Source organism: Acomys russatus, chromosome 17, assembly GCF_903995435.1.
Source record: "Acomys russatus chromosome 17, mAcoRus1.1, whole genome shotgun sequence".
NCBI lineage: Eukaryota > Metazoa > Chordata > Mammalia > Rodentia > Muridae > Acomys > Acomys russatus.
Window position 1 is genome coordinate 45,178,383 of NC_067153.1, and position 27,651 is coordinate 45,206,033.

Sequence of the window (27,651 nt, forward strand, 5' to 3'; positions counted from 1 at the left end):
AAACAAATGGCAGCCACAAACCTCGTTTATTCTCTGTAGGTGAGCCTAAGCTAGGGGCTGGACTAGAATGTGATTCCTGTTAGCGAGTGACTGCACAGAGCTGGTAGGGCAATGGGCAGTGCAGAAACATAAAGACGCCTCGGTCGCTGGGCCTGGGCTGTCCATCGGGCACCGAGAAGCTAAAGCGCTGCAGGAGGCAGGTGAAGAAGAGGAAGAGCTCCATGCGGGCCAGGGGCTCTCCCAGGCATGCGCGGCGGCCTGTAGGTGGGAGAGAGGATTTGTTACTCTGGGTCCTGGTAGAATCTCCACCCTAAGAGGCACCCTGGGAAGGCACAGGGATCCAGGCACCCCGTGGGCACCTGCGGAGAATGGCATGAAGGCCTCATGCTTCACAAAGTGTCCCTGGGCGTCCAGGAAGTGCTCAGGATGGAAGTGGAGGGGTTTCTCCCAGACGGTCTCGTCCTTCAGCACGGAGGACAGGTTAGGGATGAGCATCATCCCCTGGGAGGAAGCATATAGTGTGAACACGGACTGGCGTGGGGCTCCAGATTTATATGAACAACTTCTCTGCCTCCACACACTAGGTCTTTTGGCCAGAGTGTTTCAGCCGCTTCACTAGTGATGGATGGCGTCCCAAACCAGGACCCCATCCACAAGTGCAGTGATTCCTATTCTCCACTATGGACAAACCGGTTGGATGTCCAGCTTCCCTCAGGACTCCCATGAAGGGCTGCAGCATACTCACTCCTGGGATGATACAGGTGCCATGTGGAGATCCAGGGCGCATGTGTTTTGGCCTTTCCTGCCCTTGTTGGCTAGTGGCCATGCTATTGTTAGGAGGGCCCATGCCTACCTTAGGGATGCGGAAGCCTTGGACTTCAATGTCACGTGATGTCATGTGTGGCAAATTCAAAGGGGCGATGTCCCCAAAGCGCTGCACCTCATGGATGACAGCATTGGTGTAGGGCATGTGGGCCTGGTTGGCCATCTCTGGGCGCCGCGCCTGCCCTAGGACTTCATCAATCTCCTGCTGGACACGGCCTGAGGGGACAGCATCCCTTCAGTTAAGGATGCCCAAGACAATGACCCTTGTCCCTCTCTGCTAAGGGCTGGGTCCATGAGAGAAAATGGCCATCACCCATGCTGGAGTCTGGGGCAAACCCCTGCCAGGAGCCACAAGTGTCCCAGGGAAGCTTAAGGACACTGCCTCGTCCCTCCTCCTTCTTTCTTCCCAGCCCAGCCAGGCTCACGCTGCACATCCGGGTGCAGGATCATGAGCAGCAGGGCCCAGGACAGCGTGGTTGACGTGGTCACAATCCCAGCACCAAACAGATCAGAGACAACGAGACGTAGATTCGCATCATTGAAGCTGCTCTCAGGCTTCCCCTTGGCCTGGGCCAGAGAGAGACAGTGGACTCAGAGTAAAGTGGGAAAAGGCCCATGAAACCCTGCTAGTGTCTGCAGAAGGCCACACTTGGGGGTCACTGGGTTAGCCACGGCATGCTGGACACTACATCTCACCATCTCTCACCTTCTCCATCTCAGCCAAGAAGGCATCAGTCAGGCCTTGAGGCGGATTGTCAGCGTCCCAGGTTCTCCTGTGCTCAGTTATCAGCTTATCCACCATGGTCATAAATGACTTTTGTCCCGGGAAGACCTTGTCGGCCAACCCCGGGATACGCAGGAGAATTGGGAACGTGTTCAGAACCTGTAAGACACACAGAAAAGGTGCTAGGCAATCTTGTTGCCTCTTCATTTAATATGTGAAGTAAATAAGATTTCTAATAATCCTGATCATCATAATTTTTTCAACGTGTGTTTGTATATACATGATGTGGAGAGTGTAGTTGCCACAACAAGAATGTTGAAGTCAAAGGAAAACAGAGTCAGTTCCGTTCTTAGTAAATGGCTTCCAGGAACTGCACTCAAGTGCCAGGCTTGTTGGCAAGCTCCCTTACCCACTGTCCGTCTCTCTGGCCCCTGGGTGCCTCTGCTCAATGTTGATCTCAACTAGTCTCACTTTCCAGCCTTTCCCACAATGGACCCAAGGCCCGGTGCGCTCCTCTCATCACCTGTCTCCTCTTTAGTTTCAGCCTCAGACTCTTGTTTCCCAGGGTGAACAGAAGGAATATTCTACTCTGAAATTTTTACAGGCATTTGTAGCTTCCATATAGATAGAGGGCACTGGCCATCCCTGTTCTAGACACCTGACCTTGGTCCACTTTTTCCCTACGTTTGTTCCAGGTTTGTCAAGCTCTATGCTTTTATTCCTGTGGTAGACATTTCTAGAAGTCTTGCTCTCCAAATCCCCTGCCTAAGGCTCCTCTGGGAGGATGGATGTCACAAGTGGATCTGCAGGCTGCCCCAAGCCCCCTACCTCGGGAAGCAAGCCATTAGTCTCTCCCATGTTTTCTTCCAATGTTGTTAGCATGTTGATGAGGGAAGGGTCTCCATACTCAAAGCGGCGGGCGTAAATGAGGGATGCGATCACATTGCACACGGCTTTGTTCAGGAGCATGTAGGGAGTGAGGGGATGCCCTGGGAGCAGAGATGCAAGTAAATCAAGTTCTCAGTGCGATCTCGCTGTGCCCTTGCGCACACCCCACCACTCACCTACCAGCCTGGTCGGCTAAGGCGTCACAGAGGTGGCCAGCCTCCTCTGTCACCCACTGCTCCAGAGATTTCCTGCCCAGGCCGAAGTTTCGCAGGGTGGACACAGAGAACCGCCGCTGCTCTCGCCACTCGGGCCCATAAGGTGCAAATGCCAGTCCTGCGGACACATCTGTGTGTAAGCAAGGACACCTGGCTGTGTCATCCACTGCTCCCATATTCCTCGTCTGCTCTGGGACGAGCATCACTCATATCCTCCCACCTTGCTCAAAATCCATGTCTACCACCTTCTAGCCCGCTACGTAGGTCCCATGATGGATTTCAGTGGCTGCTTGTTGAGTTACTAACTGCTTGTCACCTGTATCATGCCCTGTCCTTCCTCTGCCCAGTACCCACCATGTCTGGCTCTGATGCCATCACTGCTCCCTACCACCCAGCAGTATTTTGCCTTGAGCCTTGTGTCCATGGCCAAAGTGCTGAAACATGGGCATTTTAGGGCGGTCAGCAGTGTCCTCTCCACAGGTCACCAGAGCTTCCCGCACAGCCTTCAGGCCATTGATCACAATGACAGGCTTCCAGGCCATCTGCAGGCTGAACACGTCACCGTAGCGGTTTCGAAGCTGAAGCAGAGGGACAGAGCACTTAGGAAGTGGAGGTCCCCATGGGGCCTAGAACCAGGCTCACTGCACCAGCATCTGCATAGTGTGTGTGTGTTGCTTGTTATTGTCCCTTGGTCTTCATATATCCCAGGAGAATGCTCTTCCACTGACTTTCATTCCCAGCCTGAGACCTGGCGTCTTACAACCGCGCCTTCCCTGGTTTTATCTTTCTTTTTAAAGATTTGTTTATTTTGTGTAAATGCGTACACTGCTTCATGCACACCAGAAGAGGGCACCAGATACATTACAGATGGTTCTGAGTCACCATGTCGTTGCTGGGAATTGAACTCAGGACCTCTGGAAGAATAGCCAGTGCTCTTAACCACGGAGCCACCTCTCCAGCCCTGGCTTCTCATCGTTTAAGTTCAGCAATAACCTAAATTAAATGTGATCATTCAGATGTGACCTTTCCAGACTCAGAGAACTGTCCTCTTAGCATCTCACGACATATGAGGAAACTCAGGTTCCTTGAGATGGGCAGTGAGGCCACAGAGCACACAGCAGCAAGAGATTCACCAGCCACAGCCCTCTGTCCACTTGCTGTGCTGACAGACAGGCTGCGCTTGACCTAGGACCTGGCACCATGCTAAGACCTCAGCTATGACAGACAGGATCATAAGGGACCTCTGTGACTGCTGCCCTGTCCTACCAGACTGGAATCTGCTGTCACATCTGCCTCACCTCCTGGTCACTGCTCCTCAAATTTATGCCTTAGAAAGTCCCAGTGTAGGCCAGCAGGAAACTGGTCCCTCTTTGGGCACAATTCCCTGTGTACCCTGTGGCTCCACTCCCACTACCTGCTCCAATGGACACCGCATCCTCCGTTACCTCCCAGCACTAAGTCACTCACCTTGTACATGCTATACGGCATGTTCTCTAAGTCCAGCTGCAGCAGGTTGCCCAGCACAGGCCACGGCGCAGGGCCTGGTGGGTAGCGGGCAGCCCAGCGCTGGCGCCTGTGCATCAGATCCACCAGCAGTATGAAGATGACTGTGAATATGGCCGCGGGCCACAGGCCAGTCCCAGTCAGCAGCTCCATGGCCGCGCCACTGCTCCCCAGGCTTCCTAAAGAACAAGGGACAGAAACACCTAGGACCAGAAATCCCTGGCTTGGAACCTGCCACCTTATAATGGGGTGCCAGGACTGCCCTTTGTCCTCTGCTCCAGCTGCATTCAGTGTTTTGTTTGGGGAAGTGTAGGGAGGAGCCAGAGACGGTCAATCCCTCCCAGGAGCTGACGTAATGGTTCTTCCGGGCCGAGCATGGTGGGGAGGGGGATGTTCAGGGGACCCTGCTTTGATGTGGACAATCATGTTCTACAGTAAAATAACCCAGTGTGCCACACATGCACAGCTTGAGGACATGAAGCCATTGCCTCAGAAGGAAATAAAAGCTCCCCAGAGCTTCATGGAACACATTACAGGTAGGCAGGACATGCGTGGTGACTGCCACTAAGAGTTCTCGCTTCTGTAGGAGCATGACCACTGGCAGGATGTCTCCTACAGTTAAGGGAGAGAGGCTATAGCCCTGTGTGTGAGTGAGGGGCCTTGAGGGAAGGCAGCTGCAGCCTGTGTGTGAGTGAGGGGCAGTGGGGGAAGGCAGCTGCAGCCTGTGTGTGTGTGAGGGGCAGTGGGGGAAGGCAGCTGCAGCCTGTGGTGAGTGAGGGGCAGTGGGGGAAGGCAGCTACAGCCTGTGGTGAGTGAGGGGCAGTGGGGGAAGGCAGCTGCAGCCTGTGGTGAGTGAGGGGCAGTGGGGGAAGGCAGCTGCAGCCTGTGGTGAGTGAGGGGCAGTGGGGGAAGGCAGCTGCAGCCTGTGGTGAGTGAGGGGCAGTGGGGGAAGGCAGCTGCAGCCTGTGGTGAGTGAGGGGCAGTGGGGGAAGGCAGCTGCAGCCTGTGGTGAGTGAGGGGCAGTGGGGGAAGGCAGCTGCAGCCTGTGGTGAGTGAGGGGCAGTGGGGGAAGGCAGCTGCAGCCTGTGGTGAGTGAGGGGCAGTGGGGGAAGGCAGCTGCAGCCTGTGGTGAGTGAGGGGCAGTGGGGGAAGGCAGCTGCAGCCTGTGGTGAGTGAGGGGCAGTGGGGGAAGGCAGCTGCAGCCTGTGGTGAGTGAGGGGCAGTGGGGGAAGGCAGCTGCAGCCTGTGTGTGAGTGAGGGGCAGTGCGGGAAGGCAGCTGCAGCCTGTGTGTGAGTGACGGGCAGTGGGGGAAGGCAGCTGGGGCCAATGTAATCTTCAGTTGTAAAGGGTTCCCTGGTCTGTCACTTGCTCTTGGGAGGTGACCTGGATTCTCTGCTAAACAGCTGCCTGCTAGCACTGTCTGTTTCCCTTCACCCTCAGTCCACGTGCTCTCAGCCATGTGAACCACTGTGGTTGTCCCAGGGTCATGTCACCTCTACAGGACTGGGGTCATGTGACATCTAGGGGGCTTGGGTCCTGTTTTCATGCCAGCTGCACAGGTGAGCCAGTTCTGCCACAGGAAGCTGGAGCTGAGTCCCTGGCCATCAGGGGTCACTGGTGCTCCCAGATTTGCAGTTCTCTGTAAAGAGGCAACACATAATCTCTGTCCTGTGTCCTCCACTGGAACTGGACAAATGGACCCTGGGCAGGTCTCTCCTGGACTCTGTCCTGCGAGCTGTTTCCCTCTGCTGGCTTCATTGTGAAGACCAACAGTGAGTCTAAGAGCCGGTCCCAGGTTGTTCTCCTCTCTCTAGGCATGGTGGGAAGTGCTAACCCAGTCAGCCTGGGAAGTGTGACATCACTCACTGGGAGGACAGTGACTTCTGGGTGCTGCCTTGGGAAGGCTGAGTTTGGGCAATGGAGGCTGGAGGTCACTTAGGGCCGGTGAAGTTTTCCTTCCTGGATGGTTACTGTACCCTCATGGTGTGAGGCCTCCTCAGAACTACAGGCAGATATGATAGGATGTTACCTATGCAATCCAAAGCCACTGAATCGTTGCTTGAGATGATGCACAGTTGGTATGTGACACAGAATTTGTAATTATTTTGATTTAAAACTCAAGGAAAAAAATGAGAAAAATTTTGAAAAGACAAAAGTGAATGGAAAAGGAATTCAAAATGCAACAGCAGTATATCAGTCATGTCCCAGACTGAAATTGACTTGGAGGAGACAAGAGTCACTTCAAAGAGTTGTGGACTGTGATCGCAACAATCCATCTTTGCATTGGTGATCTGAGCTTTAAAATCCTCACATTTTACCAAAATTAATGAAAAGAAATGGGGAATGACACTTCACATCCATCACAGGAGAACTCCTCACATTATTTGAGGAGCCCACCTTGAGACACTGAGCACACTTACAACTGGTTCCGTCATGAGAGATATCCCCAAATAGATGGGCTTTGGCTTTGTGACTTCCGGTGGTGTTGAAGAGGTGCATGCAGGGATGTGAGCCCCACCACACAGGCTGACATGTTGTAGAAGCATCGAGAACTGCTTCTGCAGAGGGTTCTGTACCACCTGCTGCCCATGCACACAAACCTACACAACAGCACACATGTTGATACATGACACACATGCCTATACACCACATACATGCCTACACACCACACCCTACACACTACACACATGCCAACACACCACACACATGCCTACACAGCACACACATGCCAACACACCACACACATGCCTACACAGCACACACATGCCAACACACCACACACATGCCTACACAGCACACACATGCCTACACACCACACACATGCCAACACACCACACACATGCCAACACACCACACACATGCCAACACACCACACACATGCCTACACACCACACACATGCCAACACTCCTTACACATGCCTAAGCCTACACTACACACATGTGCCTACAGAGAACACAAATAAACATGCACACATACACTCTGGGGTGTGGTACACTGGCGTGTGCTGAGTGTGCATAAAGCCTCGCGTTTGATTCCAAGCACAACAAGTAATGGTAAGGTTTGTGAGTATTAGTGATGCCGTAACAAAATAAAGCCGAGATGACATTAATGCCGGGTGGTGGTGGTGCACCCCTGTAATCCTAGCCCTCAGGAGGCAGAGGCAGGGACATCACCTTGAATTTGAGGCCAGCCTGGTCTACAAAGTGAGTCCAGGAGAGCCAAGCTACACACAAATGTCACGGACCATTAGCTCAGTCGGGGATAGGTCCTTGGAATTGGGGGCCTTTGGAGTGTCGGTGAACAGAAATAAGGTGAACTGACACACAGACAAGTCTTTAGCTGAGTGTAGCCAAGCAGTCTAGCATTACATATATTTCTTCTTCTAAAACAGAGGGGTTTGTGGTGGTTACAGTTTCCACAGAGCGGTCTCACGGGAGTCAGTGAGCAACCAAACATACACAGTACAGATACAGAATGCGAAGTTATTGTGTTGTCATTTTTTGAATTACAGCTTCGAAGGAAACATTACAAAGTACATTGCAGGAAGACGTCATCACTCCTAAGTTACTGGCTTGATATCAGTATGTATGTGCTTTCTCTGTCCAGGGCCAATGTCCTCTCTCTATCGAAACTTGTGCCCAGCACCTGTGTGCCAGGATGTTTCTCTATTCTTCTCGTTCCTGCTACCTGGAGTCTTTTGAAATACTCTATTTCTTTGTACGCCATAGTGTAACTTATTAACTAATGATTAATCTCTAGTCATGTCTCTTTTAATAGGTGGAAGTGAAACAGAACTACTTCGGCCACAGGCAGTCCCTGGCTGCAGCCCCGGGTGAGGGTCTTATAGCAACCATTGCTACGCTTGAGGAGTCCCAACTTAGGAGTGAAATGTAGTTAAAATTTAGAGAGGAACAGAAATAGTTCCAAGCAAAGAGAGATTTGAAACTGCAGTTTCTCTGTTGGCGGGAGCATTGACCCCAGTCCAGGAGACTCTCCCCTCTTTGGGGGCCTTAGCAAAAGAAAAGGGGGGTCTTAGACTCAGGCCTGTGTAGTACTTGTAAAACAGACTCCACTGGAGGGGGGTGACAACTTCTACTCTGCACATTCCAGGAGGAATGCTTGCATCCCATCAGACAGTAGGATGGCCTTACCAGAGACCCGGCGACGTGCCAATACCAGTGTTTGCACATCTGGGGCTGAGGCATTGTGGCACCATGTATACCAGCCGACACGTTTAGGCAAGTGGTCTCTGTCTGTTTGAGTCTGACCTCAGGCCACATTCAAGCTCAGCCTCCGAGCTCTCCACACCTGGAGGGCCCTGAAACAGATCTCCCATGGGTGCTCAACCCAGAGCCCATTCCTATGTGCAGTGCCTCCTAAAATCTCCGTGGCCTTTTTCCTTTGGCATTTCTCTTTCCTGAGGACTCTCAAGATGGGCCCGACAGCAGGCTGGAAATCTAGGGTGGAGTGGCCTTGGTCTTCCCTGGCCTTGTGTGGCAGTGGCCATGATGTAAGAGCAGAGGGGCCCATGCCTACCTTGGGGATGAGAAAGTCCTGGACTTCAATGTCACGGGATGTGAGGCAGGGCAAGTCCAATGGGGCGATGTCCCCAAAGCGCTGCACCTCATGGACGACAGCATTAGTGTAGGGCATGCGGGCCTGGGCGGCCATCTCTGGCCACCGCGTCTGCCCTAGGACTTCATCAATCTCTCATTGGACTATGCCTGGGGGGACAGCGTCCCCTCAGTGAAGCAGTCACTCCCCTTTGCCTCTGTGTAACAACGAAGGTAAGGGCTGAGTCCAAGGGAGAAAGTTTGCCCTGATTGTTGCTGGAGTCTGGGTTAGGTCGTGTCTCCTCCCTCTCGTTTCCTCCTCCTCCCTTCATCACTTCCTGTGGCTATTTAGCTCCCCGCCCCCTTTATGAGAAAGCATCTCATTAAGTAGTCTAGGCTAGAATGCCCATGCTGGCCTTGACCTTGCAACCTTCTTGCTTCATCCTCCCACACTGGATACTGAAGGCCACTGTTCTGTGTCAAGAATCTCTTTTCTCACAACATTAAGGCTGCTCCTAGCTTGGGCTGACCAGATAGAGGGCAAGCCTGACTGTGGACTGAAGACTTGGGACACAGTTGAAACAAGGATGGGAATTGGACCAGGAGTCTGAGTTGCAGCCACAGAACTTGTTTATTGAACATTCAATCAGCGCAGGCTGAGCAGAAGGATAGAGCCACTGGCCCTGCTAGCGCACGGCTACACAGAGTTGGTAAGGCTTTGGAAAAACTGGCAGTGCGAAGATGCCTTGGTCGCTGGGCCTGGGCTGTCCATCGGGCACCGAGAAGCTAAAGCGCTGCAGGAGGCAGGTGAAGAAGAGGAAGAGCTCCATGCGGGCCAGGGGCTCCCCCAGGCATATGCGGCGGCCTGTAGGTGGGAGAGAGGCTTGGTTAGTCTGGGTCCTGTTAGGATCTCCACCCTCCAAGGCACCCTGGGAAGACACAGGGAGCCAGGCACCCCGTGGGCACCTGCGGAGAATGGCATGAAGGCCTCATGCTTCACAAAGTGTCCCTGGGCGTCCAGGAAGTGCTCAGGATGGAAGTGGAGGGGTTTCTCCCAGACGGTCTCGTCCTTCAGCACAGAGGACAGGTTCGTGATGAGCATCGTCCCCTGGCGGGAGACACACTGTGTCAATATGGACTGTGGTGGGGCCCCAAATTTGCATGCACAACCTCTTCCTCCTCCACACACTGAGTCCCTTCGTCAGAGTATCACAGCTCCTTCATTAGTAATGGGTGACCTTCGAAACTAGTGCTTCGTCCACGTCTGTGATAGCTCCTATTTTCCACCGTGGATCATCTCATTGGACACTCATTTTCCCCGAGGACTCCCAGGAAAGGCTGAAGCATACTCACACCCAGGATGGTTCCAGACCCACATGGAAATCCAGGGTGCATGATTTTGGCCTTTCTTGCCCTTGTTGGCTGGTGGCCATGCTATTGTTAGGAGGGCCCATGCCTACCTTAGGGATGTGGAAGTCCTGTACTTCAATGTCACGTGACGTCAGGTGTGGCAAATTCAATGGGACAATGTCCGCAAAGCGCTGCACCTCATGGATGACAGCATTGGTGTAGGGCATGCGGCCCTGGTCGGCCATCTCTGGGTGCCGCGCCTGCCCTAGGACTTCATCGATCTCCTGCTGGACACGGCCTGAGGGGACAGCATCCCTTCAGTTAAGGATGCCCAAGACAATGACCCTTGTCCCTACACTACCTCTCTGCTAAGGGCTGGGTCCATGAGAGAAAGATGGCCATCACCCATGCTGGAGTCTGGGGCAATCCTGGGCCAGGAGCCACAAGTGTCCCAGGGAAACTTAAGGACACTGCCTCGTCCCTCCTCCTTCTTTCTTCCCAGCCCAGCCAGGCTCACGCTGCACATCCGGGTGCAGGATCATGAGCAGCAGGGCCCAGGACAGCGTGGTTGACGTGGTCACAATCCCAGCACCAAACAGATCAGAGACAACGAGACGTAGATTCGCATCATTGAAGCTGCTCTCAGGCTTCCCCTTGGCCTGGGCCCAGAGAGAGACAGTGGACTCAAAGTAAAGAGGGAAAAGGCCCATGATACCCAGCCTGTGTCTGCAGGAGGCCACACTTGGCGGTCACTGGGTTAGCCACTGCATGCTGGACACTACATCTCACCATCTCTCACCTTCTCCATCTCAGCCAGGAAGGCATCAGTTAGGCTTTGAGGTGGCTTGTCAACGTCCCAGGTTCTCCTGTGCTCAGCCAGCAGCGCATCCACCATAGTCATGAATGTCTTTTGTGCCGGGAAGACCTTGTTGGCCAACCCCGGGATACGCAGGAGAATTGGGAACGTGTTCAGAACCTGTAACACACACAGAAAAGGTGCTAGGCAATCTTGTTGCCTTTTCATTTAATGTGTGAAGTAAATAAGATTTCTAATAATAATAATGATAATCATTATTATTTCAACGTGTGTTTGTACATGCATGATGTGGAGAGTGTTGTTGCCACAACAAGAATGTTGCCGTCAGAGGAAAACAAACGGAGTCACTTCTGTCCTTACTGGAACCGCACTCAAGTGCCAGGCTTGTTGGCAAGCTCCCTTATCCACTGTCCGTCTCTCTGGCCCCTGGGTGCCTCTGCTCAATGTTGATCTCAACTAGTCTCACTTTCCAGCCTCTCCCACAATGGACCCAAGGCCCGGTGCGCTCCTCTCCTCACCTGTCTCCTCTTTAGTTCAGGCTCTTGTTTCCCAGGGTGAACCAAAGGAATATTCTACTCTAAAGCTTTCACAGGCTTTTGTAGCTTCCATATATAGAGAGGGCACCGGCTGTCAGCTTTCTAGTCACCCGACTTTGGTCCACTTGTTCCCTCCTGTTGTTCCAGTTTTGCCAAGCTCTATGCTTTTATTCCTGTGGTAGACATTTCTAGAAGTCTTGCTCTCCAAATCCACTGCGTAAGGCTCCTCTGGTAGGATGGATATCACAGAATTGGATCTGCAGGCTGCCCCACCCCCCTACCTCGGGAAGCAAGCCAGTATTCTCTCCCATGTTTTCTTCCAATGTTGTTAGCATGTTGATGAGGGAAGGGTCTCCATACTCAAAGCGGCGGGCGTAAATGAGGGATGCGATCACATTGCACACGGCTTTGTTCAGGAGCATGTAGGGAGTGAGGGGATGCCCTGGGAGCAGAGATGCAAGTAAATCAAGTTCTCAGTGCGATCTCGCTGTGCCCTTGCGCACACCCCACCACTCACCTACCAGCCTGGTCGGCTAAGGCGTCACAGAGGTGGCCAGCCTCCTCTGTCACCCACTGCTCCAGAGATTTCCTGCCCAGGCCGAAGTTTCGCAGGGTGGACACAGAGAACCGCCGCTGCTCTCGCCACTCGGGTCCATAAGGTGCAAAGACCACACCTGTGGACACATCTGTGTGTAAGCAAGGACACCTGGCTGTGCCGTCCACTGCTCCCATATTCCTCGTCTGCTCTGGGACGAGCATCACTCATATCCTCCCACCTTCCTCCAAAACCCATGTCTACCGCCTTCCAGCCTGCTATGTAGGCCCCATGATGGATTCAGTGGCTGCTCGTTGAGTTGCTAACTGCTTGTCATCTGTATCATGCCCTGTCCTTCCTCTGCCCAGTACCCACCATGTCTGGTTCTGATGCTATGAGTGCTTCCCCCTCCCCCACCCAGCAGCCTTTTGCCTTGGGCTTTGTGTCCATGGCCAATGTGTTGAAAGATGGGCATTTCAGGGCGGTCAGCAGTGTCCTCTCCACGGGTCAGCAGAGCTTCCTGCACCGCCTTCAGGCCATTGATGATGACCACAGGCTTCCAGACCATCTGCAGGCTGAACACGTCACCATAGCGGTTTCGAAGCTGAAGCAGAGGGTCAGAGCACTTAGGAAGTGGAGGTCCCCATGGGGCCCAGAACCAGGCTCACTGCACTAGTATTGGCATAGTGTGTGTATGTGTGTGTGTGTGTGTGTGTGTGTGTGTGTGTGCTGCTTGTTATTGAACTTTGGTCTTCATATGTCCCGAGAGAATGCTCTTCCACTTACTTTGATCCCTAGCCTGAGACTTGGCATCTTAACTGTGCCTTCTTTTCTTTTTTCGTTCTTTTTAATGATGTTTTTATTTTACGTAAGTGCATATCTGTCTTCATGCATACCAGAATAGGGCACCAGATCATATTATAGATAGCTGTGAGTCACCATTTAGTTATTCGGAATTGAACTCAGGACCTTTGGAGGAGCAGCAAGTGCTCTTAACAGCAGAGTCAACCCTCCAGGCCCGGCTTCTCATTGTTTAAGTCCAGCAAAGGACTCACAGTAGATGTGATCACGCAGCAGAGACCATTCCAGACCCTGACACTGTCCTGGGGCCCCTTAGCATCTCACCACTTATGAGGAAACTCAAGTTCCTTGAGATGGGCAGTGAGGCCACAGAGCACACAGCAGCAAGAGATTCACCAGCCACAGCCCTCTGTCCACTTGCTGTGCTGACACACAGGCTGCGCTTGACCTGGGACCTGGCACCATGCTAAGACCTCAGCTATGACAGACAGGATCATAGGGACTTGGGACCTCTATGACTGCTGCCCTGTCCAACCAGACCGGAATCTGCTGTCACATCTTGCCTAACCTCCTGGACTTTGTGCCTCAAAACTGTTGCCCAAGAAAGTCCAAGTGCCACCACCAGGAAGGGGTGGTCCTTCTCGGGGGCGCAGTTCCCTGTGTACCCTGTGGCTCCACTCCCACTACCTGCTCCAATGGACACCGCATCCTCCGTTACCTCCCAGCACTAAGTCACTCACCTTGTACATGCTGTACGGCATGTTCTCTAAGTCCAGCTGCAGCAGGTTGCCCAGCACAGGCCACGGCGCAGGGCCTGGTGGGTAGCGGGCAGCCCAGCGCTGGCGCCTGTGCATCAGATCCACCAGCAGTATGAAGATGACTGTGAATATGGCCGCGGGCCACAGGCCAGTCCCAGTCAGCAGCTCCATGGCCTCGCCACTGCTCCCCAGGCTTCCTAAAGAACAAGAGACAACGCTCACCACAAACACCTAGCACCAGAAGTCCTAAGGTTGGATCCTGCCACCTTATAAAGAAGTGCCAGAGCTGCCCTTTGTCCCCCAGCTCAAGCCAAATTTGTGTTTTGTTTGTTCCAGTGTAGGGAGGAGCCAGAGACAGTGAGTCCCTCCCAGGAGCTGACTTAATGGTTCTTCTGGCGTGTGCATGGTATGGGGATGTCCAGGTGACCCTGCTTTGAGGTGGACAATCGTGTTGTGCAGTAAAATTATCTGTGGTGCGACACATGCAGCCTGTGGTGAGTGAGGGGGAGTGGGGGAAGGCAGCTGCAGCCTATGGTGAGTGAGGGGCAGTGGGGGAAGGCAGCTGCAGCCTGTGTGTGAGTGAGGGGCAGTGGGGGAAGGCAGCTGCAGCCTATGGTGAGTGAGGGGCAGTGGGGGAAGGCAGCTGCAGCCTATGGTGAGTGAGGGGGAGTGGGGGAAGGCAGCTGCAGCCTATGGTGAGTGAGGGGCAGTGGGGGAAGGTAGCTGCAGCCTATGGTGAGTGAGGGGCAGTGGGGGAAGGTAGCTGCAGCCTGTGGTGAGTGAGGGGGAGTGGGGGAAGGCAGCTGCAGCCTATGGTGAGTGAGGGGCAGTGGGGGAAGGTAGCTGCAGCCTGTGGTGAGTGAGGGGGAGTGGGGGAAGGCAGCTGCAGCCTATGGTGAGTGAGGGGCAGTGGGGGAAGGTAGCTGCAGCCTATGGTGAGTGAGGGGCAGTGGGGGAAGGTAGCTGCAGCCTGTGGTGAGTGAGGGGGAGTGGAGGAAGGCAGCTGCAGCCTGTGGTGAGTGAGGAGCAGTGGGGGAAGGTAGCTGCAGCCTGTGGTGAGTGAGGGGCAGTGGGGGAAGGCAGCTGCAGCCTATGGTGAGTGAGGGGCAGTGGGGGAAGGTAGCTGCAGCCTGTGGTGAGTGAGGGGGAGTGGGGGAAGGTAGCTGCAGCCTATGGTGAGTGAGGGGCAGTGGGGGAAGGTAGCTGCAGCCTGTGGTGAGTGAGGGGCAGTGGGGGAAGGCAGCTGCAGCCTATGGTGAGTGAGGGGCAGTGGGGGAAGGTAGCTGCAGCCTGTGGTGAGTGAGGGGGAGTGGGGGAAGGCAGTTGCAGCCTATGGTGAGTGAGGGGAGTGGGGGAAGGCAGCTGCAGCCTATGGTGAGTGAGGGGCAGTGGGGGAAGGTAATTGTGGCCAATGTAATCTTCAGTATAGCTTGGGTCATGCAGTTAATCAGGAAAGCAGGACACAGCTTGGGAATATTCAGATCTAATTAGAGAATTCTCAGTAATGATCTGAGCATGGTGAGGAGGCCACTAAGGGGGGCATAGAACTTGCCACATGCTCACGTTGTGTCTCTTACCCACCCTCTTTTTCTTGGTGAGTCTGTTTCTCCCCCAACAGTCATGAAGAAAAGAGAAATATGACTTAAACGGTACTGGTGGGCAGGACAACTGCTGGTCACCCTGCACATGCCCATTCTCACTCATTGGGGTCAGCCAAGGCTCTGCCCCTGTCCTCTTGGGGATCCAGACCTCTGAGGATCAAGGCTCAGCTGTCCCAGTGGAATCCAGGCTGCGCTCTTGCTCTCTGCTGCCCCCTTCAGTGAGGCAGAAGGGAGGCAGGAGCGAGTTAGAGGGGAGCACACCATGGAGCCATAGCAAGGTCTGGACACTGGATCTTCTCCTCTCTGCTGCCCATGCCACCCCTTCTCAGCTGACCTCTCTGTCACCAGGCCTGAGGTGACATGTTTGTTGCTGGCCTGAAGCCCCCAAAGTCTACTCCCGGTTCCTGTCCCTGCCCCACACTGTGACATAGGATGGCAGCCTAGGTTGGGGCAGAGACAAGGGTCTTTCTCTAGGCTCAGCATCACCTGAAGGCGGCCTGCAGGGGAGTCAGGACACCTGAAAGGGTCACGGTCAAGAGTGGGAGGAGGGAGACAACCGTGCTCTGCTCACTGACAGGCTCAGGCTGCTGGCTTCCTCCTGGCCAGTCTCTCCGGGACTCTGGCTTCTTGGTGAAGACCAACAGTGAGTCTAAGAGCCGGTCCCAGTCTTCCTTCTTCCCCCGGGAACTTGTTCCCTGATCTCACACCATGGTCTTGGTGCTGCCCATTTACCATAAAGGAAATGTGTGCGCTCGTGTCATGGGTGACACTAGCCAAATATAGTTGGTCAAGGCTGAGACTCTGCAGACAGAGCAGAAGAGGAGAGAATTTGCTGCTTTAACCTGCGGTGACCGTGCTGTATTTGCTGACATTGTTCTGAAATACTCAATCAAGCGGCACAGCTCGGGGGGAACGAGCCCTTTCTAAATAAGAGGCACAGGCTGCGGGATCGCAGAGAGGCCAGGCAGGGACTTCAGGCCACACGATGAACCCTGGAGGGAAAATGAGGTCATGGTGACTCTGGTTGTGGTGGAAAGTTTGGTGGAAGAGAAGGCCATGGTGGTGTCCTGGATACAGTTGTGGAGAAGGCGGTGGCGAGGGCACCGGGATGTGGGTGCCGCGGTGGTGCCTGCGGAGCAAGTAGAAGACGGTCTGCTGGCTACAGGAAAGGAGGAGATATGGGGGAAGGTGTCTGTGGTGCTGAGTAAAATAAGGACTTTGAGAATCATAGTGAGCAACAGCAATCAAATTATGGAGCCAGGAGGGCGTTGTGTTGGTGGAGGGCACCCAGGCGTCTCTAAGGAACTGGCTATGGATCTGGTAGTGCAGTGGTGGCAGAGCAGTGGGAAGTGGATCTCTGAGTTGGAGACCAGCCTGATCTACATATGGGGTTCCAAGCCAGCCTGGGCTACAAGACAGACCTTGTCTCAAAAAAAAGTCATAAGCAGGATTTTCCTGCCACTGTGGGATGGGCGCGTTCTCCTACACAACAGCAGTGACGTGAAACTGGACAAGCATGTGGAAATTAGCAACAACACTGTGAAACAACCAGAGGGTCAAACTGCAGATGGTATTCAGACAACAACCTGAGGTGAATGGAAACAATCTGATATTCAAACTACAGCAATAAGGAACCCACAAACATGAACTCCTCCCACCCCATACTAAAGGCTAGGCTTGTAGTCAGCATGTTCCAAAACCCTGGGCTCAACACATAGCACTAAAAAACCATCAATGAAAAGAAAGAAATAAAAGGAAAAGCCAAGCAGATATAGAAGGGAAGAATCGTCAAAATATATTGAATGAGAAAAACTAAAGCACAGAGAAAACCCCCACAATTCCTTCTAGAAACAGAAAGTGGGGGTAAAAAGCCCCACCGCTACGGTGGAGTCAAGGATAGAGCTCAGTGGTAAAGCATTTGTTTATAGCTTGTTTAAGGCAGCGGTTGAAAGATCTCCTCTCTGTTTATTCGTATTTCAGCTTCACAGACAGACACAGGAGAGCTTCTTTCAACAATCGGGGCCAGGCAGCGTGCCAGCGTGAGCTGGGCAGGAGGAGAGGAGAGCGATCCTCAGCCCTTGCAGGGTCTTCCTTGGTGGCACTGCTGGGTTCGTTGTCCTCTCTTGGCTACTGAGAAATGGCTCAGCCCACAGGTCTGTGTGTGGCCTGCACTAACCATATGTGTTTCAGGAAGGACTGAGGACCCCAAAGCAAGAAATGCTGGGACATCTGGAGTGTTGCTGGTTGCTGGGGGCCCGTGCCTCCTGGTTCTCCTGATGGAAGGTCAGATGACAGAGCAGTTCTGGAAAACAGTATAGTGGATCCAAACCACACACACACACACACACGCACACACACACACACACACACACACACAGATATACTCTCACACAAAGACACACCGTTATGCACAGAAACACAACACATTTACCTATACCCACATTCACACACACAAAGGCAGACGCATGCTAACACACAGATACATGCTTTCACACACTGATAGACATGCACACGTACACACTTGCACAAACAGTCATATGTACACATGCATGTGTATACAACATGCACACATGCCAACACACACAAACATGCATCACATGAGCTTACATACCACACACAGGCCTACACATAATGTCCACCATTCCTTGGAATTTAGTTTTCACTATTTTTTTTTTTTAGGAAATTAACTCCATTCCCCAGGCCAGTTTATAAGACTGCCAGCCTCCTAGTTCTGGCTCTCAAACCGGCCATGTGTATGTAGCCATCTTTGCTCTGGCCCATGGACGCTCTCTGGGAGTTATTCCTCTCTTTCAGACTATGACAAAATATGATTATTAAGAGTGTGGATACCTGCCCCACATGGAGCGCCATTTTTTTTAAATTTCAAGATTTATTTGTTTATTACGTACATAGTGCTTTTACCTGCCTGTTGCCCTGCACACCAGAAGAGGGCACCAGATCTCACTCTAGATGGATTCAGCCATCATGTGGGTGCTGGGAATTGAACCTAGGACCTCTGTAGAGCAGACAGTGCTCTTAACCTCTGAGCCATCTCCCCAGCCCCACTTGTTGTTTTAAAATTATCAATATTATGTCCAGCTCGCAGTCAGTCAAGACACAGACACTCGTTATATATCAAAAGAGCTTTAGTTAACCTGGGGCGGGGCCAGACATTAACTACTTCTCAGAGTGGGGCAGGTGTCCCATCCCCGCCCCAGTCCCATGCCATCTGTTTCTAATAACGTCTATCAAGCTACCTGCCAATCCCAAATACTTGCTAATGTTCTTCATCGGGGCGAATCCTCCATCCATGCTGGCCACGTGTTTCTCTTCCACCTAACCCATGGCTGCCTTCCTCTCTTCTCTTCTCAGGATCCTTTTCTTCTCTTCCTCCCAGGATTCCCCTCTCTCTCTAAGCCTGGGAACCTTAGCCACACCTAGCTCAGTTGCCCTGCCCAGATGGGATGGCTTTTTCTTAATTAGTATCAAAGTACATCAGACCATCCCCCAGAAGGAGGGTATGGAGATGGGTGAGCCACGCGGGTGCTCCATGGCTATGGGATCCCCCAAGTCCCTGGACAGTGGGGCTCAGTGAGCTTCCCTGTGTGCAATGTCCTCAACCTGAGTCACTCTTGGTGCCCGGAAGTCCCGCCCTCTGACACATCTGACAGACAGCCTGCAGTGTGCCATCCTCCCTGAGCTCTGGCATGCGCGGCGGCCTGTAGGTGGAAGAGAGGCTTTGTCACTCTGGGTCCTGGTAGAATCTCCACCCTGAGGCACCCTGGGAAGGCACAGGGATCCAGGCACCCGTGGGCACCTGCGGAGAATGGCAGGAAGGCCTCATGCTTCACAAAGTGTCCCTGGGCGTCCAGGAAGTGCTCAGGATGGAAGTGGAGGGGTTTCTCCCAGACGGTCTCGTCCTTCAGCACGGAGGACAGGTTAGGGATGAGCATCATCCCCTGGGAGGAAGCATATGGTGTGAACATGGACTGTCGTGGGGCTCCAGATTTATATGAACAACCTTCTCTGCCTCAACACACTTGGTCTTTTGGCCAGAGTGTCTCAGCCGCTTCACTAGTGATGGATGGCGTCCCAAACCAGGACCCCATCCACAAGTGCAGTGATTCCTATTCTCCACTATGGATAAACCGGTTGGATGTCCAGCTTCCCTCAGGACTCCCATGAAGGGCTGCAGCATACTCACTCCTGGGATGATACAGGTGCCATGTGGAGATCCAGGGCGCATGTGTTTTGGCCTTTCCTGCCCTTGTTGGCTAGTGGCCATGCTATTGTTAGGAGGGCCCATGCCTACCTTAGGGATGCGGAAGCCTTGGACTTCAATGTCACGTGACGTCATGTGTGGCAAATTCAATGGGGCGATGTCCGCAAAGCGCTGCACCTCATGGATGACAGCATTGGTGTAGGGCATGCGGGCCTGGTCGGCCATCTCTGGGCGCCGCGCCTGCCCTAGGACTTCATCAATCTCCTGCTGGACACGGCCTGAGGGGACAGCATCCCTTCAGTTAAGGATGCCCAAGACAATGACCCTTGTCCCTACACTACCTCTCTGCTAAGGGCTGGGTCCATGAGAGAAAGATGGCCATCACCCATGCTGGAGTCTGGGGCAAACCCCTGCCAGGAGCCACAAGTGTCCCAGGGAAGCTTAAGGACACTGCCTCGTCCCTCCTCCTTCTTTCTTCCCAGCCCAGCCAGGCTCACGCTGCACATCCGGGTGCAGGATCATGAGCAGCAGGGCCCAGGACAGCGTGGTTGACGTGGTCACAATCCCAGCACCAAACAGATCAGAGACAACGAGACGTAGATTCGCATCATTGAAGCTGCTCTCAGGCTTCCCCTTGGCCTGGGCCAGAGAGAGACAGTGGACTCAGAGTAAAGTGGGAAAAGGCCCATGAAACCCTGCTAGTGTCTGCAGGAGGCCACACTTGGGGGTCACTGGGTTAGCCACTGCATGCTGGACACTACATCTCATCATCTTTCACCTTCTCCATCTCAGCCAAGAAGGCATCAGTCAGGCCTTGAGGCGGATTGTCAGCGTCCCAGGTTCTCCTGTGCTCAGTTATCAGCTTATCCACCATGGTCATAAATGACTTTTGTCCCGGGAAGACCTTGTCGGCCAACCCCGGGATACGCAGGAGAATTGGGAACGTGTTCAGAACCTGTAAGACATACAGAAAAGGTGCTAGGCAATCTTGTTGCCTCTTCATTTAATATGTGAAGTAAATAAGATTTCTAATAATCCTGATCATCATAATTTTTTCAACGTGTGTTTGTATATACATGATGTGGAGAGTGTAGTTGCCACAATAAGAATGTTGAAGTCAGAGGAAAACAGAGTCAGTTCCGTTCTTAGTAAATGGCTTCCAGGAACTGCACTCAAGTGCCAGGCTTGCTTGGCAAGCTCCCTTACCCACTGTCCGTCTCTCTGGCCCCTGGGTGCCTCTGCTCAATGTTGATCTCAACTAGTCTCACTTTCCAGCCTTTCCCACAATGGACCCAAGGCCCGGTGCGCTCCTCTCATCACCTGTCTCCTCTTTAGTTTCAGCCTCAGACTCTTGTTTCCCAGGGTGAACAGAAGGAATATTCTACTCTGAAATTTTTACAGGCATTTGTAGCTTTCATATAGATAGAGGGCACCGGCCATCCCTGTTCTAGACACCTGACCTTGGTCCACTTTTTCCCTACGTTTGTTCTAGGTTTGTCAAGCTCTATGCTTTTATTCCTGTGGTAGACATTTCTAGAAGTCTTGCTCTCCAAATCCCCTGCCTAAGGCTCCTCTGGGAGGAAGGATGTCACAAGTGGATCTGTAGGCTGCCCCAAGCCCCCTACCTCGGGAAGCAAGCCATTAGTCTCTCCCATGTTTTCTTCCAATGTTGTTAGCATGTTGATGAGGGAAGGGTCTCCATACTCAAAGCGGCGGGCGTAAATGAGGGATGCGATCACATTGCACACGGCTTTGTTCAGGAGCATGTAGGGAGTGAGGGGATGCCCTGGGAGCAGAGATGCAAGTAAATCAAGTTCTCAGTGCGATCTCGCTGTGCCCTTGCGCACACCCCACCACTCACCTACCAGCCTGGTCGGCTAAGGCGTCACAGAGGTGGCCAGCCTCCTCGGTCACCCACTGCTCCAGAGATTTCCTGCCCAGGCCGAAGTTGCGCAGGGTGGACACAGAGAACCGCCGCTGCTCTCGCCACTCGGGCCCATCAGGTGCAAATGCCAGTCCTGCGGACACATCTGTGTGTAAGCAAGGACACCTGGCTGTGCCGGCCACTGCTCCTATATATCTCGTCTGCTCTGGGACGAGCATCACTCATATCCTCCCACCTTCCTCCAAAACCCATGTCTACCACCTTCTAGCCCGCTACGTAGGTCCCAGGATGGATTTCAGTGGCTGCTTGTTGAGTTGCTAACTGCTTGTCACCTGTATCACGCCCTGTCCTTCCTCTGCCCAGTACCCACCATGTCTGGCTCTGATGCCATCACTGCTCCCTACCACCCAGCAGTATTTTGCCTTGAGCCTTGTGTCCATGGCCAAAGTGCTGAAACATGGGCATTTTAGGGCGGTCAGCAGTGTCCTCTCCACAGGTCACCAGAGCTTCCCGCACGGCCTTCAGGCCATTGATCACAATGACAGGCTTTCAGGCCATCTGCAGGCTGAACACGTCACCGTAGCGGTTTCGAAGCTGAAGCAGAGGGACAGAGCACTTAGGAAGTGGAGGTCCCCATGGGGCCTAGAACCAGGCTCACTGCACAAGCATCTGCATAGTGTGTGTGTGTTGCTTGTTATTGTCCCTTGGTCTTCATATATCCCAGGAGAATGCTCTTCCACTGACTTTCATTCCCAGCCTGAGACCTGGCGTCTTACAACTGCGCCTTCCCTGGTTTTATCTTTCTTTTTAAAGATTTGTTTATTTTGTGTAAATGCGTACACTGCTTCATGCACACCAGAAGAGGGCACCAGATACATTACAGATGGTTCTGAGTCACCATGTCGTTGCTGGGAATTGAACTCAGGACCTCTGGAAGAGTAGCCAGTGCTCTTAACCACGGAGCCACCTCTCCAGCCCTGGCTTCTCATCGTTTAAGTTCAGCAATAACGTAAAGTAAATGTGATCATTCAGATGTGACCTTTCCAGACTCAGAGAACTGTCCTCTTAGCATCTCACGACATATGAGGAAACTCAGGTTCCTTGAGATGGGCAGTGAGGCCACAGAGCACACAGCAGCAACAGATTCACCAGCCACAGCCCTCTGTCCACTTGCTGTGCTCACAGACAGGCTGCGCTTGACCTGGGACCTGGCACCATGCTAAGACCTCAGCTATGACAGACAGGATCATAGGGACTTGGGACCTCTATGACTGCTGCCCTGTCCAACCAGACCGGAATCTGCTGTCACATCTTGCCTAACCTCCTGGACTTTGTGCCTCAAAACTGTTGCCCAAGAAAGTCCAAGTGCCACCACCAGGAAGGGGTGGTCCTTCTGGGGGCGCAGTTCCCTGTGTAACCTGTGGCTCCACTCCCACTACCTGCTCCAATGGACACCGCATCCTCCGTTACCTCCCAGCCCTAAGTCACTCACCTTGTACATGCTATACGGCATGTTCTCTAAGTCCAGCTGCAGCAGGTTGCCCAGCACAGGCCACGGCGCAGGGCCTGGTGGGTAGCGGGCAGCCCAGCGCTGGCGCCTGTGCATCAGATCCACCAGCAGTATGAAGATGACTGTGAATATGGCCGCGGGCCACAGGCCAGTCCCAGTCAGCAGCTCCATGGCCTCGCCACTGCTCCCCAGGCTTCCTAAAGAACAAGGGACAGAAACACCTAGGACCAGAAATCCCTGGCTTGGAACCTGCCACCTTATAATGGGGTGCCAGGGCTGCCCTTTGTCCTCTGCTCCAGCTGCATTCAGTGTTTTGTTTGGGGAAGTGTAGGGAGGAGCCAGAGATGGTCAATCCCTCCCAGGAGGGATTCTTCAGGGCCGAGCATGGTGGGGAGGGGGATGTTCAGGGGACCCTGCTTTGATGTGGACAATCATGTTCTACAGTAAAATAACCCAGTGTGCCACACATGCACAGCTTGAGGACATGAAGCCATTGCCTCAGAAGAAAATAAAAGCTCCCCAGAGCTTCATGGAACACATTACAGGTAGGCAGGACATGCGTGGTGACTGTCACTAAGAGTTCTCGCTTCTGTAGGAGCATGACCACTGGCAGGATGTCTCCTACAGTTAAGGGAGAGAGGCTATAGCCCTGTGTGTGAGTGAGGGGCCTTGAGGGAAGGCAGCTACAGCCTGTGGTGAGTGAGGGGCAGTGGGGGAAGGCAGCTACAGCCTGTGGTGAGTGAGGGGCAGTGGGGGAAGGCAGCTGCAGCCTGTGGTGAGTGAGGGGCTGTGGGCGAAGGCAGCTTCAGCCTGTGTGTGAGTGAGGGGCAGTGGGGGAAGGCAGCTGCAGCCTTTGGTGAGTGAGGGGCAGTGGGGGAAGGCAGCTGCAGCCTGTGGTGAGTGAGGGGCAGTGGGGGAAGGCAGCTGCAGCCTGTGTGTGAGTGAGGGGCAGGGGGGAAGGCAGCTGCAGCCTGTGGTGAGTGAGGGGCAGTGGGGGAAGGCAGCTGCAGCCTGTGGTGAGTGAGGGGCAGTGCGGGAAGGCAGCTGCAGGCTGTGTGTGAGTGACGGGCAGTGGGGGAAGGCAGCTGGGGCCAATGTAATCTTCAGTTGTAAAGGGTTCCCTGGTCTGTCACTTGCTCTTGGGAGGTGACCTGGATTCTCTGCTAAACAGCTGCCTGCTAGCACTGTCTGTTTCCCTTCACCCTCAGTCCACGTGCTCTCAGCCATGTGAACCACTGTGGTTTTCCCAGGGTCATGTCACCTCTACAGGACTGGGGTCATGTGACATCTAGGGGGCTTGGGTCCTGTTTTCATGCCAGCTGCACAGGTGAGCCAGTTCTGCCACAGCAAGCTGGAACTGAGTCCCTGGCCATCAGGGGTCACTGGTGCTCCCAGATTTGCAGTTCTCTGTAAAGAGGCAACACATAATCTCTGTCCTGTGTCCTCCACTGGAACTGGACAAATAGATCCTGGGCAGGTCTCTCCTGGACTCTGTCCTGCGAGCTGTTTCCCTCTGCTGGCTTCATTGTGAAGACCAACAGTGAGTCTAAGAGCCGGTCCCAGGTTGTTCTCCTCCCTCTAGGCATGGTGGGAAGTGCTAACCCAGTCAGCCTGGGAAGTGTGACATCACTCACTGGGAGGACAGTGACTTCTGGCTGCTGCCTTGGGAAGGCTGAGTTTGGGCAATGGAGGCTGGAGGTCACTTAGGGCCGGTGAAGTTTTCCTTCCTGGATGGTTACTGTACCCTCATGGTGTGAGGCCTCCTCAGAACTGTGGGCAGTTATGATAGGATGTTACCTATGCAATCCAAAGCCACTGAATCGTTGCTTGAGATGATGCACAGTTGGTATGTGACACAGAATTTGTAATTATTTTGATTTAAAACTCAAGGAAAAAAATGAGAAAAATTTTGAAAAGACAAAAGTGAATGGAAAAGGAATTCAAAATGCAACAGCAGTATATCAGTCATGTCCCAGACTGAAATTGACTTGGAGGAGACAAGAGTCACTTCAAAGAGTTGTGGACTGTGATCGCAACAATCCATCTTTGCATTGGTGATCTGAGCTTTAAAATCCTCACATTTTACCAAAATTAATGAAAAGAAATGGGGAATGACACTTCACATCCATCACAGGAGAACTCCTCACATTATTTGAGGAGCCCACCTTGAGACACTGAGCACACTTACAACTGGTTCCGTCATGAGAGATATCCCCAAATAGATGGGCTTTGGCTTTGTGACTTCCGGTGGTGTTGAAGAGGTGCATGCAGGGATGTGAGCCCCACCACACAGGCTGACATGTTGTAGAAGCATCGAGAACTGCTTCTGCAGAGGGTTCTGTACCACCTGCTGCCCATGCACACAAACCTACACAACAGCACACATGTTGATACATGACACACATGCCTATACACCACATACATGCCTACACACCACACCCTACACACTACACACATGCCAACACACCACACACATGCCAACACACCACACACATGCCAACACACCACACACATGCCTACACAGCACACACATGCCAACACACCACACACATGCCTACACAGCACACACATGCCAACACACCACACACATGCCAACACACCACACACATGCCAACACACCACACACATGCCTACACACCACACACATGCCAACACTCCTTACACATGCCTAAGCCTACACTACACACATGTGCCTACAGAGAACACAAATAAACATGCACACATACACTCTGGGGTGTGGTACACTGGCGTGTGCTGAGTGTGCATAAAGCCTTGCGTTTGATTCCAAGCACAGCAATTAATGGTAAGGTTTGTGAGTATTAGTGATGCCGTAACAAAATAAAGCCGAGATGACATTAATGCCGGGTGGTGGTGGTGCACCCCTGTAATCCTAGCCCTCAGGAGGCAGAGGCAGGGACATCACCTTGAATTTGAGGCCAGCCTGGTCTACAAAGTGAGTCCAGGAGAGCCAAGCTACACACAAATGTCATGGACCATTAGCTCAGTCGGGGATAGGTCCTTGGAATTGGGGGCCTTTGGAGTGTCGGTGAACAGAAATAAGGTGAACTGACACACAGACAAGTCTTTAGCTGAGTGCATTTTGTAGCCAAGCAGTCTAGCATTACATATATTTCTTCTTCTAAAACAGAGGGGTTTGTGGTGGTTACAGTTTCCACAGAGCGGTCTCACGGGAGTCAGTGAGCAACCAAACATACACAGTACAGATACAGAATGCGAAGTTATTGTGTTGTCATTTTTTGAATTACAGCTTCGAAGGAAACATTACAAAGTACATTGCAGGAAGACGTCATCACTCCTAAGTTACTGGCTTGATATCAGTATGTATGTGCTTTCTCTGTCCAGGGCCAATGTCCTCTCTCTAACGAAACTTGTGCCCAGCACCTGTGTGCCAGGATGTTTCTCTATTCTTCTCGTTCCTGCTACCTGGAGTCTTTTGAAATACTCTATTTCTTTGTACGCCATAGTGTAACTTATTAACTAATGATTAATCTCTAGTCATGTCTCTTTTAATAGGTGGAAGTGAAACAGAACTACTTCGGCCACAGGCAGTCCCTGGCTGCAGCCCCGGGTGAGGGTCTTATAGCAACCATTGCTACGCTTGAGGAGTCCCAACTTAGGAGTGAAATGTAGTTAAAATTTAGAGAGGAACAGAAAATAGTTCCAAGCAAAGAGAGTTTTGAAACTGCAGTTTCTCTGTTGGCGGGAGCATTGACCCCAGTCCAGGAGACTCTCCCCTCTTTGGGGGCCTTAGCAAAAGAAAAGGGGGGTCTTAGACTCAGGCCTGTGTAGTACTTGTAAAACAGACTCCACTGGAGGGGGGTGACAACTTCTACTCTGCACATTCCAGGAGGAATGCTTGCATCCCATCAGACAGTAGGATGGCCTTACCAGAGACCCGGCGACGTGCCAATACCAGTGTTTGCACATCTGGGGCTGAGGCATTGTGGCACCATGTATACCAGCCGACACGGTTTAGGCAAGTGGTCTCTGTCTGTTTGAGTCTGACCTCAGGCCACATTCAAGCTCAGCCTCCGAGCTCTCCACACCTGGAGGGCCCTGAAACAGATCTCCCATGGGTGCTCAACCCAGAGCCCATTCCTATGTGCAGTGCCTCCTAAAATCTCCGTGGCCTTTTTCCTTTGGCATTTCTCTTTCCTGAGGACTCTCAAGATGGGCCCGACAGCAGGCTGGAAATCTAGGGTGGAGTGGCCTTGGTCTTCCCTGGCCTTGTGTGGCAGTGGCCATGATGTAAGAGCAGAGGGGCCCATGCCTACCTTGGGGATGAGAAAGTCCTGGACTTCAATGTCACGGGATGTGAGGCAGGGCAAGTCCAATGGGGCAATGTCCCCAAAGCGCTGCACCTCATGGACGACAGCATTAGTGTAGGGCATGCGGGCCTGGGCGGCCATCTCTGGCCACCGCGTCTGCCCTAGGACTTCATCAATCTCTCATTGGACTATGCCTGGGGGGACAGCGTCCCCTCAGTGAAGCAGTCACTCCCCTTTGCCTCTGTGTAACAACGAAGGTAAGGGCTGAGTCCAAGGGAGAAAGTTTGCCCTGATTGTTGCTGGAGTCTGGGTTAGGTCGTGTCTCCTCCCTCTCGTTTCCTCCTCCTCCCTTCATCACTTCCTGTGGCTATTTAGCTCCCCCGCCCCCTTTATGAGAAAGCATCTCATTAAGTAGTCTAGGCTAGAATGCCCATGCTGGCCTTGACCTTGCAACCTTCTTGCTTCATCCTCCCACACTGGATACTGAAGGCCACTGTTCTGTGTCAAGAATCTCTTTTCTCACAACATTAAGGCTGCTCCTAGCTTGGGCTGACCAGATAGAGGGGCAAGCCTGACTGTGGACTGAAGACTTGGGACACAGTTGAAACAAGGATGGGAATTGGACCAGGAGTCTGAG

General features: G+C 52.9%; 3 protein-coding genes across 3 annotated transcripts; all 3 read right to left on the reverse strand.

Moving 5' to 3' along the window:
* Nucleotides 1–4: 4 nt before the first annotated feature.
* On the reverse strand, nt 5–2,545 carry LOC127201484 (cytochrome P450 2D3-like). The gene is made up of 6 exons (XM_051160083.1): nt 2,378–2,545; nt 1,532–1,708; nt 1,251–1,392; nt 854–1,041; nt 360–501; nt 5–258 (listed from the first exon to the last, which is right to left on the reverse strand). The coding sequence occupies exons 1-6, from the start codon at nt 2,516–2,518 to the stop codon at nt 80–82; spliced, it is 969 nt and encodes a 322-aa protein (XP_051016040.1). The 5' UTR covers nt 2,519–2,545; the 3' UTR covers nt 5–79.
* A 64-nt stretch (nt 2,546–2,609) lies between these two features.
* LOC127200998 (cytochrome P450 2D3-like) lies at nt 2,610–22,898 on the reverse strand. The gene is made up of 3 exons (XM_051159362.1): nt 22,708–22,898; nt 3,059–3,230; nt 2,610–2,770 (listed from the first exon to the last, which is right to left on the reverse strand). The coding sequence occupies exons 1-3, from the start codon at nt 22,894–22,896 to the stop codon at nt 2,610–2,612; spliced, it is 522 nt and encodes a 173-aa protein (XP_051015319.1). The 5' UTR covers nt 22,897–22,898.
* LOC127201485 (cytochrome P450 2D3-like) lies at nt 9,323–11,862 on the reverse strand. The gene is made up of 6 exons (XM_051160084.1): nt 11,695–11,862; nt 10,860–11,036; nt 10,578–10,719; nt 10,171–10,358; nt 9,677–9,818; nt 9,323–9,575 (listed from the first exon to the last, which is right to left on the reverse strand). Exons 1-6 carry the CDS (start codon nt 11,833–11,835, stop codon nt 9,397–9,399), a joined length of 969 nt encoding a protein of 322 aa, XP_051016041.1. The 5' UTR covers nt 11,836–11,862; the 3' UTR covers nt 9,323–9,396.
* Nucleotides 22,899–27,651: the final 4,753 nt, after the last annotated feature.

Excerpts from the sequence above, each read along its gene's own strand:
- LOC127201485 (XM_051160084.1), bottom strand. The coding sequence starts at position 11,835 with ATGCTCCTGAACAAAGCCGTGTGCAATGTGATCGCATCCCTCATTTAC. Across the intron at positions 10,359-10,577 it reads CCTGCACCCGGATGTGCAGC|GCCGTGTCCAGCAGGAGATC; the intron begins GTGAGCCTGGCT and ends CTGTCCCCTCAG. Across the intron at positions 9,576-9,676 it reads CTTCATGCCATTCTCCGCAG|GCCGCCGCATATGCCTGGGG; the intron begins GTGCCCACGGGG and ends TCCCACCTACAG.
- LOC127201484 (XM_051160083.1), bottom strand. The coding sequence starts at position 2,518 with ATGCTCCTGAACAAAGCCGTGTGCAATGTGATCGCATCCCTCATTTAC. Across the intron at positions 1,393-1,531 it reads TCTTGGCTGAGATGGAGAAG|GCCAAGGGGAAGCCTGAGAG; the intron begins GTGAGAGATGGT and ends TCTCTGGCCCAG. Across the intron at positions 502-853 it reads AAGGCTTCCGCATCCCTAAG|GGGATGATGCTCATCCCTAA; the intron begins GTAGGCATGGGC and ends GCTTCCTCCCAG.
- LOC127200998 (XM_051159362.1), bottom strand. The coding sequence starts at position 22,896 with ATGGAGCTGCTGACTGGGACTGGCCTGTGGCCCGCGGCCATATTCACA. Across the intron at positions 3,231-22,707 it reads TGCCGTATAGCATGTACAAG|CTTCGAAACCGCTACGGTGA; the intron begins GTGAGTGACTTA and ends CCTCTGCTTCAG. Across the intron at positions 2,771-3,058 it reads CCATGGACACAAGGCTCAAG|GACTGGCATTTGCACCTTAT; the intron begins GCAAAATACTGC and ends ATGTGTCCGCAG.